We start from the raw sequence: 13,198 nt of genomic DNA, 5'->3' as shown, positions 1-13,198 counted from the left end.
GGAAAAGGAAAGGAAATTAATAAATATATATTTCAGTTGTACAATTCTGAAATTCCCCATTCAAAATCGGTGGCTAACGAAATTTAAGCAGCATCACCATGATGTCAAAGATATGATGGAATATCCTCATTATCCTAACGTGAAATTTTAAAATAACATTTTGAACTCGCATAAAATGTTTTGCTAACACACGATTTAATAGGATCAAACAATTGCATCACTCATATTTCCTACAACACTGTTTCAAAGAATCTTACAGGCTTAAGAGAATAACAAGATTCTCTCTTTGTACTTCCAAACTTGGCTTTGCTGCTTTGCAACAACCAGGGCCCGCATTAACTCGAGTTGGTGAGCCTGTCTTCTTCTTGTGTGTTTTTTTTTTTTTTAATAATGAAACATTCGAAGGAAACTGTTGTAATCGCATATACAAGAATCAAGTGGCATATTTTATTCCTTTAAACTAAATTTGGATATTCACTATGGAAATCCACATCAAAGATGGCTTCAGATTTGACTCATACCATAACTTTTAGTGCATGTTGTATGCCTATATTGGTCTCCAATTCTGGCTGGAAACTAAGACTGCGTGGTAAAAACCCACAACCTTTACTTATAAGGTTTACTTATAATCTCAACTATCCTTGTCCAAACTTCTTCATCTCTCTCTCTCTCTCTCTCTCTCTCTCTCTCTCTCTACCAACATCTTGGTCTGTGCTTGGCTCAAGATTCAGGGATTATAATCATCATGAGAGTGCTTCTGGGTCTCCTCTTGCTTCTCTCGGCCTTGACTAACTATTCAAGTAAGCTTCCGTGGCCCATCTTTTATTTTGATCCTTCCTTTTGTTGTTCCCCAATCAAACTCCATACAAAAGGAAGGGTTTTTTTCATATGGGTATCCACCAATCATGATACTCTGAATTGGGTTTCTCTAAAAAAACAGCCCTTTTTATTCAACATATTATCTCTCCCTCTTGCTCAGGTGCAACATACTGTCTGTGTAGAGATGGGATTGGAGACAGACAGCTTCAGTCATCCTTGGACTATGCATGTGGAGCAGGAGCAGACTGCACACCCATCCTTCAGAACGGTGCATGTTACCAACCCAACACCGTGAAGAGCCACTGTGATTGGGCCGTCAACAGCTATTTCCAGAGAGCCGGTCAAGTCTCTGGGAGCTGTAATTTCTCTAGCACTGCCGCTATCAGCACCAATCCTCCTCCAAGTAAGTCAGCGCTCCTAAAGGTTCAAATTTTGAGGTTAATCTCGTTGGTTTGATGGAAAAAAGCTGTTATCTTTTGGAAAAAATGGGTCTGGTTTATTTTTTTTTATGTTCTTTCCTTTCCGTCGTGTAATTTTGCAGCTGTGGTTACTGGGTGTGTCTATCCTTCAAGCCCCAGGTATGGTTTCCAAAGTGGTTCTATTTTGGTGTTCTTCTATTGCTATGCCAAAAACTCTGGCTAAGAGAGATCTACTCAGAATTCTGACTATGTTGTATAATATTTTTATCAACATATTGCATACTAAAAGTGAATCCTAACCGATCTAATTATGTAACCAGTAATGCTGGGACACCAACATCGACCACACCGCCAGGGACAAATGGAAGTTCAGGAACAAATGTGTTTCCTGGAACTCCGGTCTTGGGTCCGACCGGAGTCACCGACCAAGGCAATGGTGCTACTAGTTTATACATCTCTTCTTATGCGCTCCCCACCCTCTGGTGGTGGTTCTCAGCTCTAGTGTTTCTATGGGGTCAATGAAGGAACCAGTGTTTTCTCTTGGCCTTGGAGGAGACGTGTTTTTCTTATTTAGACTTTTCTTTCTCTGTTTCTTCTCATACATAGATGGCTGGCTCTCATCAGTTTTTTTCCTATTCTTTCCCTTTTTCTAATTTCTATCTAATGGAATCTGTAAGGGCTGTATTATGATCAACGGTATAAAAAAACAGAAAAAGGAAACATAGACCTTCAGTGATGAATATGGAGACAAAACAGCCTAGGAAGTGGGTTGATTAAGACATGTGAGCAACCTACCAACTCATTGGTTGGTTGACTTTTTTTTATAAGTGTATGATCAATGGATGGAATAAGATATTATTGACCCACATGAAAGACAATTCAATATTATTCCTGTGATGCAAAGCCGACCATCATGGAATCAATAATAAAATGGAATATCGCAGAAGTTTGGTGGGTTCTTTTGTTGAGAGGTCAAAACATGAATGAAGTGAAGTATCACCTAAATTACGCTTAACAGAAAATGAAGTGTGGTGAGACACACACCTTCAATGCCTATGATATGAGTCGAGCCTCTTCGCAGCAAATCTCTCCAGCGAACTCTGAGATCAGTTTTGCGACAGCAGCTGGTTTCTCTACATGGGGAAGATGGCCGCATTCTGGTATTTGTCTCACATGAGCGTTTGACAATTCGCCGTGCAGTCTCTGCATTAAAGAGGAAGTGATCCAGAAAAAGAAAAAGGCCTTAAACGACATGATATTTTGAGTGAATCTTGTCATTTCCCTTAGAGGCGAAAGTAAATGCAGAGATAATCTAAAAACCAAAAAAAAATGCAGAGATAATGTTTGCTGTAGCTAACCGAAGCGAGCTTGCTGCTAATGATTTGGTCATCCTCGCCCCACAGTATAAGAGTCTTCTGCGAAACCTGCAGACAGAAACTGTTAGTAGCCTGCAATTCAGAAGAAGGGAACAACGGATGAATTGATAAGATGGACGACGATTTTGAAAAGACCTTTTCGATAAGAGAAGTGACGTTGTATCCCCCGCTTGACATAAAACTCACAGTTGCATCTTCCCACCAAGGGTACAGACAATGCAAACGCCCAATCTATATAAGCTTGCAGAAATTATAATGAAAGCTAATTTCCAATTTTAACACTGTAAGAACTATTAAAGGCTCACTTGCCTTAGTCCAGTCCCAGCTAGTTTCCAGTGAGATACCACTGAAGCAAAGAAAGTTGACGTATAACCGCAACGGAATACTCTTCAATAGATATACCTGGCCCAAAAACCATAGAGCGGAGTTAAAATGATGCAAAGACTTTTCCCCTGGATCGCCCAAGCATGATCAACGGTTTCATGTACATATTTTTCTGAGAATTTACCCCAGCATAAGCTGCTGCTTTGGGCAAAGTTGCCAGGTTTCCAGTGCCTTCTGCATAAACACTTGCGTCCATCAATACCAAAGACTCAACCTGAAACTCACATTTCTCGTGGTTAATATCTTCTGGCACCTAGCTCATTCGATTACATCAGATGCTATGACGGATGTACCGCATCTGGGTGTTTGACAGCAATATCTATCGCAACGGCAGCACCGAGACTAGGTCCGACCAAAATCACCGGCCTTTTAATATGAGATTTCCAAAACTGTAGATCATATTAGATAAATCGGATTTCCTCTATCAGCCTAAATGAAGCACACAAGTATGGGAAATAACTGAAAACAGAGTAGTTTCAGTTCAGACAGTCATATCAATCTATTTCTAACCAAAACAAACATAGCAGACAATATAGGTAATATGTTGCTGAATTCCGGAGTTTAAGGTATCACATGGTTTTCGAGCATTAAAGAGAACAGCGAGGGATGAATCCAAAGAAAACCAGAAAACTGCAGGAAGTATAAAATACGAGACCTGGTAGAAATGCTCTCTCTTCGACGCTACATCACACAGAGGAAGTTTCTCTAAGATGAAGAGGAAAACAGAAGATGAGTACAAAGACTGAAAACATTGGGAGTTCTGAAGAAGGAAAGAAAGCAAGCAAGAAGATTTGACAAACCTAAATCAGAAAAACCCCAGCCAAGGATATCGAAAGCCCATGCTTCTAAACCAGCTTCTTCGAGCAGCGGATAAGTGTATCTCCACTCTAAACAAGAACTGTGATGCAGAGTTATCTCCAAAGACTGCCCCAAGAAACTGTGGCATTATAATTCAAGAAGCCGGACCTGTCGAATCCATGTAGAAGAACCACAGGGTTTCCCTCAGTTTGCACCAGCGGCGTCACGCAACTGCTCATGATACTGTTTTCTGCGAAGCTAACCTACATATTTCGCATTCCATGACTACATGATAAGAGTCTAGATGATCATCGTTACTTCTTAGTGGATGGAAAAAATCAGAAAACTTGGTTGTGTATGAGAATTCAGTTTATAAGCAGAATTGAATTCAATTCCAATTTCTCCGATTTTAGACAGACGAACTCAAATTGCCAAACTTATTACGAAATGATCGCATCCCATCATAAATTTGGACATTTCATGATACTAAAAATCGGAGAAGAAGAAGTTACTTGCACAGGAAGCCTCTTGATTCTCGCGGCGAGATTCCGAGCAAATGTGTCCTTGATTCTCTCGACTTCCTTCGGCAGAAACGCTGGAAACTTCTCCGCCGTCACTTTAAACCGCCGTCGCCTTCTACATTCTGCCGCATAAAAAGGCCGAGCATTCACCGTCGCCGCCGAGAGCATCGTCTCTTTGCTCCTCTTCCGGTGAAGGCGATGATTCTTCTCTCCCTCACTTCGTGCTCAACGGTTTGGTACTTGATAGAGGAGAGAGAAGACACGTGGCATTTCGACGCCGATTCATTGGATGGATCCGAACGATGCCGTTTTGTCACATGGCACGTCAAGTATTCTGGCTTGGTAACAGAGAAATGGCGAAAGAAGAATCTCAGCTGCACATCTAAAACCTTCATCGTAGAGATTACATCTAACGGCCAATATTCATTTCATACCATATGCGGACGTTGTATCCTCATGTACGCTATAAATATTCCCATTTCGAAACTTGATGGTCAAATCCTTCACTATAGTGGCAAAAAGAAAAGACCGTACGATTCCCGGTCGTCGCGATTGTAGTGAAGCAGATTCGCCATGGATACTCAGCAAAGGAGGACGGAAACTGGCCAGCGCCCACCGCCGTCTCCGCCCGGAGGAGATTTCTCTTCCATTATTGCCGTTTTCGCTATTTTTCTCGCCATCGCCACCGTGGTATATCATCTCTCTCGCTCAATCTCTGTCGAGAATCGATGCTAGTGTATATACATATACTTCTCGCTGCGTCGAATTTCTTCATTCCATTCTTAGATGTGATTCTTTGGTTCGCTTATTACTTGCGATCGGATGCTGGAGGTTCTGTCTGAAATTAGAGCTGTGTTTTTATTGTCGGTTTTCATGTTCTGTTGTGTCCTCGATGATGAGTTCAATGTTCTCTCGAATGAGATTATGTTTCGTCACGTTGGGATTATGGGTTCGCTATCTTCTTCTGTGATACTCATCGGATCTGCTTCACTGCGAAATTTTATGCCATGCTCTTCATCTACAACATTTCAGGGGATTCGTATTAGTTACAAGGCAATGGCATTGTTTTTTTTTTTTTAATGTGAATGTAAATAAATCTGTGACAATTTTTGCTTCCTTACCCTTTTAAGTAGCCCTTTTTTTTTCTCGCAGTAGCTCTCAGACTGTGTTGTCGATTTCAAGCTCCCATAATGATGGTTTCATCAAGCTACTTACTTTTTGGTTAAGTTCTTGGCCTATGTATATGTATTGTTTGTTGCTTCTTTATATCTTCGAACCTGTTCTGCATTTCATTTTTGTTTTTTATGTGGGAGGATGAGAAATGCCATTTTTAATCACTCACCTGTTTCAAAGGCGTAACAATTAGAATTGAAAATGTTTGCAGTCTCTTTTAATAGTTTATATTTCAGTTTATGGAAGTTTGGTGTATCTTATTGATTACGAATCTATTTGTGATTTGGGAAAAAAAACTTTACATATATCATGGCAATCAGGTTATGTCTCCCACATCCATTCTGCACCAAGTTCCTGAAGGTCATGTTGGAGCATATTGGAGAGGCGGTGCACTTCTAAACACAATTAATGAGCCTGGTACGACCATCATCCTTTCCACATGTGTCATTTTTATTCCATTCTTCGACTGTTTCCTGCTTGAACCAGCTATAACACTCAGGTTTTCATCTGAAGTTGCCTTTCATCACCCACTATGAGCCTGTTCAAGTGACCCTTCAAACAGACCAGGTAAATTTCTTCCGTATGGATTGGAGATGTTCATGCTAGTGGCCTTTTGCTTATTCATTCTCTGACTTCTCAGGTGAAGGATATACCATGTGGTACAAAAGGAGGTGTCATGATCACCTTTGATAAGATAGAAGTAAGGCCTTGAGATTTTGTTTTAAGCTAGCATTACCGCTGTTCAAAATATGTTCATAGTCACCACTACTGACCTTAATGTATGTTTCAGGTTGTTAATCGGCTGCGTAAGGATTATGTGTATGAGACTTTGTTGAATTATGGTGTGGACTATGATAACACATGGATATACGACAAGATCCATCATGAGATCAACCAGTTCTGCAGCTCTCATTCGCTTCAGCAAGTCTACATTGATATCTTTGATCAAGTAAGTGAGGATCTTGACCTTCCAAGTAGGAAAGTTTTTGTTCACCATGTTTCTTCCTCATTAATGTTGGTTCTGTACTCCTCGCGGAGAATGTCTTATTGTCACATAAACCGTACAGTCATTGGTATTTTGCAAAATCTGTTAAGTCTTACAGTTTTTGGTGCTTTACAAATGCTATCTGGAACAGCTTGTTGTAGTTAACGTTCAGTTGGTATATTAGGTTTATAGAAATGACTGATCATCGATGTCAAGCTTCTTCAAATGATCTCTATATCGTGGCAAACTTATAGGGTTATGTATAATGACTTATCTTCTAATTTACTTGATCGGATGTCTTTCAGATAGATGAAAGAATGAAAGATGCTCTTCAAGCTGACTGCACACGTTACGCTCCAGGAATAGAGATCATTAGTGTCCGTGTTACAAAGCCAAAAATCCCAGAGAGTGTAAGGCGGAACTTCGAGCAAATGGAAGAGGAACGCACAAAGGTACACCTTCTTAACCGAGTGATTCAATCTGACATTGGATGACAAATTTACTGGAAATATCATCACACACATTGTGCCATCCTGGTACAAAGTCCTTTATGCGATCATGCTTCGGTTGTAGCTCTGGTGAATATTAATATTGATAAGTGTTTAGGTTTAGACATGCAAAGGTACTTGTAGACTTCTCACTCTCTGAACTTAATTATGTGAAGGTTTTGATTGCTATGGAGAAGCAGAGAGTTGCTGAGAAAGAGGCTGAAACAAAGAAAATAATGGCCATTAGTGAGGCTGAGAAGAATGCCAAAGTTAGCAAGATTCTGATGGAACAGAAGCTGATGGAGAAAGACAGTGCCCGGAGAGAAGAAGAAATCGAGAATCAGATGTACCTAGCTCGTCAAAAGAGCCTTGCAGATGCTGATTACTATCGGTAATATTCAATTTTTTTCTTCCTTTTTTCGTTTCACGAGTTCCCTTACTTCTCCCACAAGATAACCAAATTGAGAAACCTTACTTAGAAAACATATATATTCTCCATTGTCGTGATCATATCTCAGTGTACTCAAAGAAGCTGAAGCAAACAAGATGAAGCTTACCCCCGAATTTCTTGAGCTCAGATTCATCGAGGCCATCACCAACAACACTAAAATATTCTTCGGCGACAAGGTTTTGTTCTTCTCTCTCTCTCTCTCTCTCTCTCTCCCCCCTCTCTCTCTCCCCTCTCTCTCTCTAAACAATCGGCATGTGCAGGTACCAAACATGGTATTTGATCAAAGATTGCTAGGGAACTTGCTCAAAAATGCAGCCGATGATGGGAACTCGCAAGTGGTGGGGACAAACACGCAAAAAGCTGTCTGAATCGAAACAAACTCAGTACCCAAAAGCCTCAAAACTCAGTTTCATAATCTGTACAAGTGGTGTACGTATTTACGTCACTACAACTTCATCCTCCACTTCCTAGTAACGTATCATCTTATATGTGAACACAAAGAAACCTACAGTGACTAGATTTTTGCATGTAGCTTATTATTATTCAGTTCCAATATAACAAAAGAAGTTTTTTTTTTGGGTAGTAGTAGGCGGAAAACAACCACGAGCTGTCTCTAAATACTAACCATTCGTACACAAATGCCAAAAATCATGACCATACACATGTAAGCTTCTCCTTGCAGTACAGGTACAGCTATCGCCTCTTGGTCCAATGCTTTTTTAACTTTTGGTGCAGACCACGGTCCCACTTTGTATCTGAGGTCACTCCTTGGGTCTCGGATCTTATCAGTACCCGGTTTACTTTGGTTGTCTAAACCGGTATCTTAAAGCGGTGGAGAGAGAGAGCACCGCCCGGTCTTATGGGAAGGCATAAATAGAAGAAGAATCTGTCTGTATTGTCTTGCTTTCTGCAGTGTCCAAAACGTAACAAGGACAAGAACAAGAACAACAATAAGAATCTGTGTTGTCTTGCTTTGTGCAGGTTCCAAAAGGGAACAACAAGAAGAGCAGAGGAGAAGAATCTGTGTGTCATCTTGCTCTGTGCAAAATGAAACAAGGACAAGAGCGAGAACAAGAACAATAAGAATCTGTGTGTTGTCTTACTTTGTGCAGATTCCAAAAGGGAAGAAGAACAACAACAAGAACAGAGACACGAACGAGGATAGGAAGATGTATGTGGTGGGGAGCAAAGGAGGAGCGATGGGATGTATGATACTGTCGTTGATATGCTTGGGGAGTTGGCCAGCGATTCTGACGCTGTTGGAGAGGAGAGGACGTCTCCCTCAACACACGTTTCTTGACTTCACCACCGCAAATCTCTTGGCCGCCGTCGTAATCGCCTTCACTCTCGGCGAGTTCGGCACCAGCACCCCTCGTTCCCCTGACTTCACCACCCAACTCTCTCAGGTACCTTCTATACTTCCTCATGTGTCAAAAGGGTTCTTGTTACTTGCATTTGAGAAAGGAAAGTATATTGATTTCTTCTCCCAAGTCCCAAGGGTGAATTTGTTCATGGGTGATGCAGGATAACTGGCCCTCTGTATTGCTAGCTGTTGCCGGCGGCGTGCTTCTCAGCGTTGGCAATTTGGCAACGCAATACGCTTTCGCCTTTGTCGGGTTATCAGTTACCGAAGTTATCACAGCGAGCATCACTGTCGTCATAGGTTACTTTCAGAATCCGCAATTCACTATCTTTCAGTTGTATGATAGGCAACGGTTTCAGGTGGGTTGAATGACTGATGGGCTGTGATCCTTGTCTGTTCGTTTTGTTTCGTTGTATGGCTTGAAGGCACGACGCTGAATTACTTCTTGGACGGCAAGATCAACAAAGCCTCGCTCCTTTTTCCCGGCGTTGGCTGCTTCTTGGTCGCTGTTTTTCTCGGTGCAGCCGTTCACTCGTCCAATGCAGCTGATGTCAAAGTGAAGCTCGAGAATTTGCAGAGCGAATGCGCAGTCGAGACAGAGTAAGCAAGCACTTTGTCAGCCATTTTCATTTCCTTGGAATTGTCTACTGACAATATCTTATCTGATCTCATGTTGTTGCTTCAGAGATTTCTATACTTCCATAACAAAAGGAGACAACCCTGAAAAAGGTAATGCACTCGTGCATCCCATTACAACGGTTTCTGCTCTTGAATTATCCAGTAACTCACTTGTTCTGTTCTTCATCTTAACAGAGGAAACAGATGTCGAGTGTCAAGATGGAACAACAGGGAAGGCGAAAGCAGGAACCGCGGGATTCCTAATAGAGCTGGAGAACAAAAGGGCTATCAAGGTTCATTAGAAAGAGACAGCCATAACCCGAAAAATCGAAGTTTGAAACTTTCCAGATATATCAGATAGAAATGGGTGTAAAACTCATGTCCTCCTCGCAGGTGTTCGGAAAGAGCACACTGATCGGGCTGTCAATAACTGTCTTCGCCGGAATCTGCCTCTCTCTCTTCTCTCCGGCATTCAACTTGGCAACCAACGACCAGTGGCAAACCCTGGCAAACGGCGTGCCTAAACTGGTCGTCTACACGGCGTTTTTCTACTTCACCATCGCCGGTTTCATCATAGCTCTCGTTCTCAACCTCATCTTCCTCTACCGACCCGTGGTAGGCTTGCCTAGATCATCCCTAAAGGCGTATTTCACAGACTGTGAAGACAGGTGTTGGGCCATTCTTGCTGGTTTCCTCTGCGGTTTCGGGAACGGTCTCCAGTTCATGGGCGGTCAAGCTGCCGGATACGCAGCCGCAGATTCTGTCCAGGTTCGAACAAAACTCTGTTCTTTCTACCTTGGATTTGCATTGGGAGTCTCTGTGATTCTTATTCTTCAAACCCGTCATTACCCAGAAATGCCCATTCGGTCAAAATCCATCCTTTGAACAGTTTCGATTTCGATTTTGCGTTTAGATTAGCCGGGTTAGGAGTGTACCGTTCTTGGAACTGTTCTGTCTTAGGTTTGCATTGGGAGTCTTTGTGATTCTTATTCTGCAAACCCATCGTGACCCATTTGATAAAAATCCATTCTTTGAACAGTTTCGATTTGGATTTTGCATTTAGAATAATAGGGTTTTGTGATTTCGCAAGGCACTTCCATTGGTGAGCACATTTTGGGGAATAATATTCTTCGGGGAGTATCGGAGGTCGTCACGGAGGACGTACGTACTTCTGGTGAGCATGTTGGCTATGTTCGTTGCCGCGGTGGCCATTCTCATGGCTTCCTCCGGCCACCGGAAGTAAGCTTTTTACTATGATATGCCCAAGAACACTGTATATATACACATATATCATACGTGAGAAATATATGATGAAATATTTGAAGCGATGTTACATTAGATGGGTTTTTTTTTATGTGAAACAATATCAAAGAATAATATTTAATTTTGGAGCTTTGTTTTTTTTTTTGTTACATAATTTCTCTTTGTTGAATGCATTCTCCATGATATGGAATCTTCTACCTAATTTTGATGAGTTGAATAGACATTTATGCACAAAATCATATAAATAGACATTGTAAATTTTCAAATTTGAATAGTTTTTAGAAAACATCAAAAACAAAATAAAACATATTTCTTTGATAGTGGACATACAATCGACTTCAGACCCCAAAAAACAAGTAACGTGTATCGGACATATATATCTCAACAATTCTGCAAACTTCACGTTTTCCCTCTATTTGCAATGATATTGGTTACTAGTAAAGGACTGCTCACATTTGTATCCGAAAACTGTTGGTTACGCTAGTAAAGAACATCACATTTATATACAGACATACTGATATATATATATATACATATACACACACACAGAGAGAAGCATATACACATACGCAAAATGTCAGAGAGCTCATATGGAAATCTACAGCTGATAAAGTAAGGAATTTGGGGTTATGGTTGGTGAGAGCTCAAGCACCAAAACCAGGAAAAAAACTAAGAAATCCAGTAAGAGGCCATACCAAAGCAAAAGAGATCATCATATCATCACTCTAATCAATCTTTCCGTCACAAGTATGAGAGATCCAACTTGCTCTCCACGTAATGGAAGGCGAGAGTAGACGCTCTGTTTTCCAACCCGCTCTCTTCATCTGTAAAAATAAGAACGAAATCTTTTAACCTCTCTGCAAAATCACTGGATATGAATACATTTGCTGGAGAAGAAGAAGATGATGATGATGAAATTTGGTGATTTCATTACCTTCTCTAGAAATTCTTCATAGTGTTTATCCATCCATGACTGCCCTTCTGAATACAAATCCTTGCTTCCGTCCATAAGATTCGCCAAAACGAGGCCGTGAGTATACGACTGTAACACATCCGTGGCCGCTGAATCTTTGTGAAGGATCACACTAACGTTTCCCTTTCTGTGAACCAATAAGTACTTGTCTGCAATGATGCAATAGACAAGCTCAGAAATATGCTAAATCTTTTCGTGTGAACAGCCAGAAAAATGTGTTTGTTATAATTGAGTTTGGACCTTTCTTGTATGAATCCCCAGCACCTTTCAGCAGCAGCATCCTAATATTAACAAGAAAACTTAACAAAGATATAACTGAAACGGAACAGAGTTCATGAAGCTGGTGGGTTGTAGAAGTTGGACAAAAAAGTCTGATATATCAGCCCTTTGCAGTGATCTCATTTGCTGAGACTTACATTTGTTGGCGAGGAAGCGAAGAAATTCTTACACCCAATTGTACCCTTCTGTGCAATAACTTCAAATTACTTGACCTTACCGACGTGATCCACACGGGCAATACATGCTCCATTGAGGAAACCTGTTTGGGGGAGAGAACTGGTAGCATATTCAGTTAATAGAAGAGGCTGATAGTGGATACCATGGAAAACAGGAAACCCATTTAATAAAAAAGATCCGAGCCATCGAAACAGTAGTTTATGTTGCATGAAAGTTTTGGGAAATGCAATCCAAAGAATAAGGATGACACATTTGACAATTAAATATTAATTACCTTGGCCGGTTTCCATGAAATTCTGTAGAAGAACGGAGCTCCTCTCGAAGTTCAATGAGTTCAGTACAAGACACCGGACAGCTCTGTAGTTTGCTACATGCAGAAGAAAAAAAGACCAGGCCCTTTTTAAGCCACAAATTACTAGCAAGGAAAACAATCAGATGAAGAATGAGAGGCATTTTCATTTGATTTAGCATTTAGGGATGGTCTACATATTGTAAAACAGATGAGTTGTGTGATGTAAGATATGAACCAACTTATTATACATAAATCTGTTAAGTACCATTTCCAAATACACCCATGGGTTTAATTCTCAGACAGAAACACCTAAATCTCGATGTAACTTACCGTACATGTGAAACATAGTAAGCGAAAGAAATGATAACCAAATAGCTAAAGGGTTTCCAGTGGTAATCCGAGCCAGCAACATTCCTAGTGCCATGCCCATCATTGTTGCCATTGTCTCCTGGCTCCCCTCCTGCCGATATATAAATATATAAGCAATGGCTAAAGGTTCACACTTTAGTTTCCGAATTCTCCACAAGGGAAAAGGGTTAAAAGTACCTTAGCGGATATGTCTGCTGCATTTTCTTGGAGCGCAAAGTGCTGAGTTAGAGCTGCTCTAGTCGCTCCACTTGCAACACCAGCTAATTCAAACGGGGGAAAATATAAAATATTAGAACTGAATTCCCAACTAAAACAGAATGATGAAGCTCCGATTCAGCATCTGATGTTTATTACGCCACTCACTAAATGATCTCGATAAGCTCCCTAGGCATACTATAACCAGAAAGGCAGATGGAAACAAGGGGGAAAGAAGGTCCATCAGCATTCCTG

General features: G+C 41.0%; 5 protein-coding genes across 10 annotated transcripts in view; 3 read left to right on the top strand and 2 right to left on the bottom strand.

Annotated features, from left to right (window-relative positions):
- The first annotated feature begins 575 nt into the window (after nucleotides 1-575).
- Nucleotides 576-1,978, top strand: LOC104824059 (PLASMODESMATA CALLOSE-BINDING PROTEIN 3-like). The gene is made up of 4 exons (XM_010555984.2): nucleotides 576-800; nucleotides 980-1,222; nucleotides 1,361-1,397; nucleotides 1,559-1,978. Exons 1-4 carry the CDS (start codon nucleotides 746-748, stop codon nucleotides 1,758-1,760), a joined length of 537 nt encoding a protein of 178 aa, XP_010554286.1. The 5' UTR covers nucleotides 576-745; the 3' UTR covers nucleotides 1,761-1,978.
- LOC104824060 (uncharacterized hydrolase YugF) lies at nucleotides 1,152-4,554 on the bottom strand. Of its 2 annotated transcripts, XM_010555986.2 has the most exons (11): nucleotides 4,309-4,554; nucleotides 3,965-4,059; nucleotides 3,799-3,896; nucleotides 3,654-3,703; nucleotides 3,292-3,387; nucleotides 3,123-3,212; nucleotides 2,924-3,016; nucleotides 2,750-2,845; nucleotides 2,597-2,662; nucleotides 2,283-2,441; nucleotides 1,152-1,236 (listed from the first exon to the last, which is right to left on the bottom strand). In XM_010555986.2, exons 1-10 carry the CDS (start codon nucleotides 4,483-4,485, stop codon nucleotides 2,292-2,294), a joined length of 1,011 nt encoding a protein of 336 aa, XP_010554288.1. In that variant the 5' UTR covers nucleotides 4,486-4,554; the 3' UTR covers nucleotides 1,152-1,236; nucleotides 2,283-2,291. The 2 variants fall into 2 exon arrangements, with proteins under 2 accessions (XP_010554288.1, XP_010554287.1); XM_010555985.2 differs by lacking the exon at nucleotides 1,152-1,236 and having other exon boundaries at nucleotides 2,078-2,441; nucleotides 4,309-4,553.
- A 259-nt stretch (nucleotides 4,555-4,813) lies between these two features.
- On the top strand, nucleotides 4,814-7,987 carry LOC104824058 (erlin-1). Its single transcript, XM_010555983.2, has 9 exons — nucleotides 4,814-5,007; nucleotides 5,811-5,907; nucleotides 5,990-6,057; nucleotides 6,131-6,190; nucleotides 6,281-6,439; nucleotides 6,781-6,927; nucleotides 7,140-7,354; nucleotides 7,482-7,590; nucleotides 7,675-7,987. Exons 1-9 carry the CDS (start codon nucleotides 4,891-4,893, stop codon nucleotides 7,780-7,782), a joined length of 1,080 nt encoding a protein of 359 aa, XP_010554285.1. The 5' UTR covers nucleotides 4,814-4,890; the 3' UTR covers nucleotides 7,783-7,987.
- A 27-nt stretch (nucleotides 7,988-8,014) lies between these two features.
- Nucleotides 8,015-10,783, top strand: LOC104824057 (ureide permease 4). 2 transcript variants are annotated; one of them, XM_010555982.2, is made up of 9 exons: nucleotides 8,127-8,302; nucleotides 8,396-8,437; nucleotides 8,527-8,820; nucleotides 8,939-9,077; nucleotides 9,203-9,377; nucleotides 9,463-9,506; nucleotides 9,591-9,688; nucleotides 9,789-10,163; nucleotides 10,486-10,783. In XM_010555982.2, exons 3-9 carry the CDS (start codon nucleotides 8,584-8,586, stop codon nucleotides 10,636-10,638), a joined length of 1,221 nt encoding a protein of 406 aa, XP_010554284.1. In that variant the 5' UTR covers nucleotides 8,127-8,302; nucleotides 8,396-8,437; nucleotides 8,527-8,583; the 3' UTR covers nucleotides 10,639-10,783. The 2 variants fall into 2 exon arrangements, with proteins under 2 accessions (XP_010554281.1, XP_010554284.1); XM_010555979.1 differs by lacking the exon at nucleotides 8,127-8,302 and adding an exon at nucleotides 8,015-8,101 and having other exon boundaries at nucleotides 8,396-8,820.
- Nucleotides 10,784-11,206: 423 nt separating this feature from the next.
- LOC104824056 (protein root UVB sensitive 3) overlaps nucleotides 11,207-13,198 on the bottom strand; it is a 3,946-nt gene continuing 1,954 nt past the window's right edge. For 2 of the 4 annotated variants that reach the window (XM_010555973.1, XM_010555976.1), the window contains 8 exons: nucleotides 13,112-13,195; nucleotides 12,926-13,008; nucleotides 12,710-12,839; nucleotides 12,362-12,454; nucleotides 12,048-12,186; nucleotides 11,872-11,912; nucleotides 11,593-11,780; nucleotides 11,207-11,482 (listed from right to left, as the gene is read on the bottom strand). In XM_010555973.1, coding sequence (XP_010554275.1) covers nucleotides 11,384-11,482; nucleotides 11,593-11,780; nucleotides 11,872-11,912; nucleotides 12,048-12,186; nucleotides 12,362-12,454; nucleotides 12,710-12,839; nucleotides 12,926-13,008; nucleotides 13,112-13,195 — 857 coding nt within the window. In that variant the 3' untranslated portion in view covers nucleotides 11,207-11,383. Of the gene's footprint in view, nucleotides 11,483-11,592; nucleotides 11,781-11,871; nucleotides 11,913-12,047; nucleotides 12,187-12,361; nucleotides 12,455-12,709; nucleotides 12,840-12,925; nucleotides 13,009-13,111; nucleotides 13,196-13,198 lie in introns of those variants that run through there. The other 2 variants (XM_010555974.1, XM_019203788.1) reach the window with 2 other exon arrangements.

The sequence above is a fragment of the Tarenaya hassleriana genome, unplaced genomic scaffold (genome assembly GCF_000463585.1).
Source record: "Tarenaya hassleriana unplaced genomic scaffold, ASM46358v1 Cleome4, whole genome shotgun sequence".
In the NCBI taxonomy this organism is placed as follows: Eukaryota; Viridiplantae; Streptophyta; class Magnoliopsida; order Brassicales; family Cleomaceae; genus Tarenaya; species Tarenaya hassleriana.
The sequence above is the reverse complement of the archived record's forward strand: the minus strand, read 5'-3'. Positions and strand labels throughout refer to the sequence as shown.

Bases quoted from the DNA above. Each gene is read 5' to 3' on its own strand.
- LOC104824059 (XM_010555984.2), top strand. From the start codon at position 746: ATGAGAGTGCTTCTGGGTCTCCTCTTGCTTCTCTCGGCCTTGACTAAC. The intron at 801-979 runs GTAAGCTTCCGT...CCTCTTGCTCAG, and splicing joins GGCCTTGACTAACTATTCAA to GTGCAACATACTGTCTGTGT. The intron at 1,398-1,558 runs GTATGGTTTCCA...TTATGTAACCAG, and splicing joins GTCTATCCTTCAAGCCCCAG to TAATGCTGGGACACCAACAT.
- LOC104824060 (XM_010555986.2), bottom strand. From the start codon at position 4,485: ATGCTCTCGGCGGCGACGGTGAATGCTCGGCCTTTTTATGCGGCAGAA. The intron at 3,704-3,798 runs GTTTGTCAAATC...TCTTCATCTTAG, and splicing joins CTGGGGTTTTTCTGATTTAG to AGAAACTTCCTCTGTGTGAT. The intron at 3,213-3,291 runs GTACATCCGTCA...TGTGAGTTTCAG, and splicing joins CTGTCAAACACCCAGATGCG to GTTGAGTCTTTGGTATTGAT.
- LOC104824058 (XM_010555983.2), top strand. From the start codon at position 4,891: ATGGATACTCAGCAAAGGAGGACGGAAACTGGCCAGCGCCCACCGCCG. The intron at 6,191-6,280 runs GTAAGGCCTTGA...TGTATGTTTCAG, and splicing joins TCACCTTTGATAAGATAGAA to GTTGTTAATCGGCTGCGTAA. The intron at 6,928-7,139 runs GTACACCTTCTT...AATTATGTGAAG, and splicing joins TGGAAGAGGAACGCACAAAG to GTTTTGATTGCTATGGAGAA.
- LOC104824057 (XM_010555979.1), top strand. From the start codon at position 8,584: ATGTATGTGGTGGGGAGCAAAGGAGGAGCGATGGGATGTATGATACTG. The intron at 9,378-9,462 runs GTAAGCAAGCAC...TTGTTGCTTCAG, and splicing joins GAATGCGCAGTCGAGACAGA to AGATTTCTATACTTCCATAA. The intron at 10,164-10,485 runs GTTCGAACAAAA...TGATTTCGCAAG, and splicing joins CAGCCGCAGATTCTGTCCAG to GCACTTCCATTGGTGAGCAC.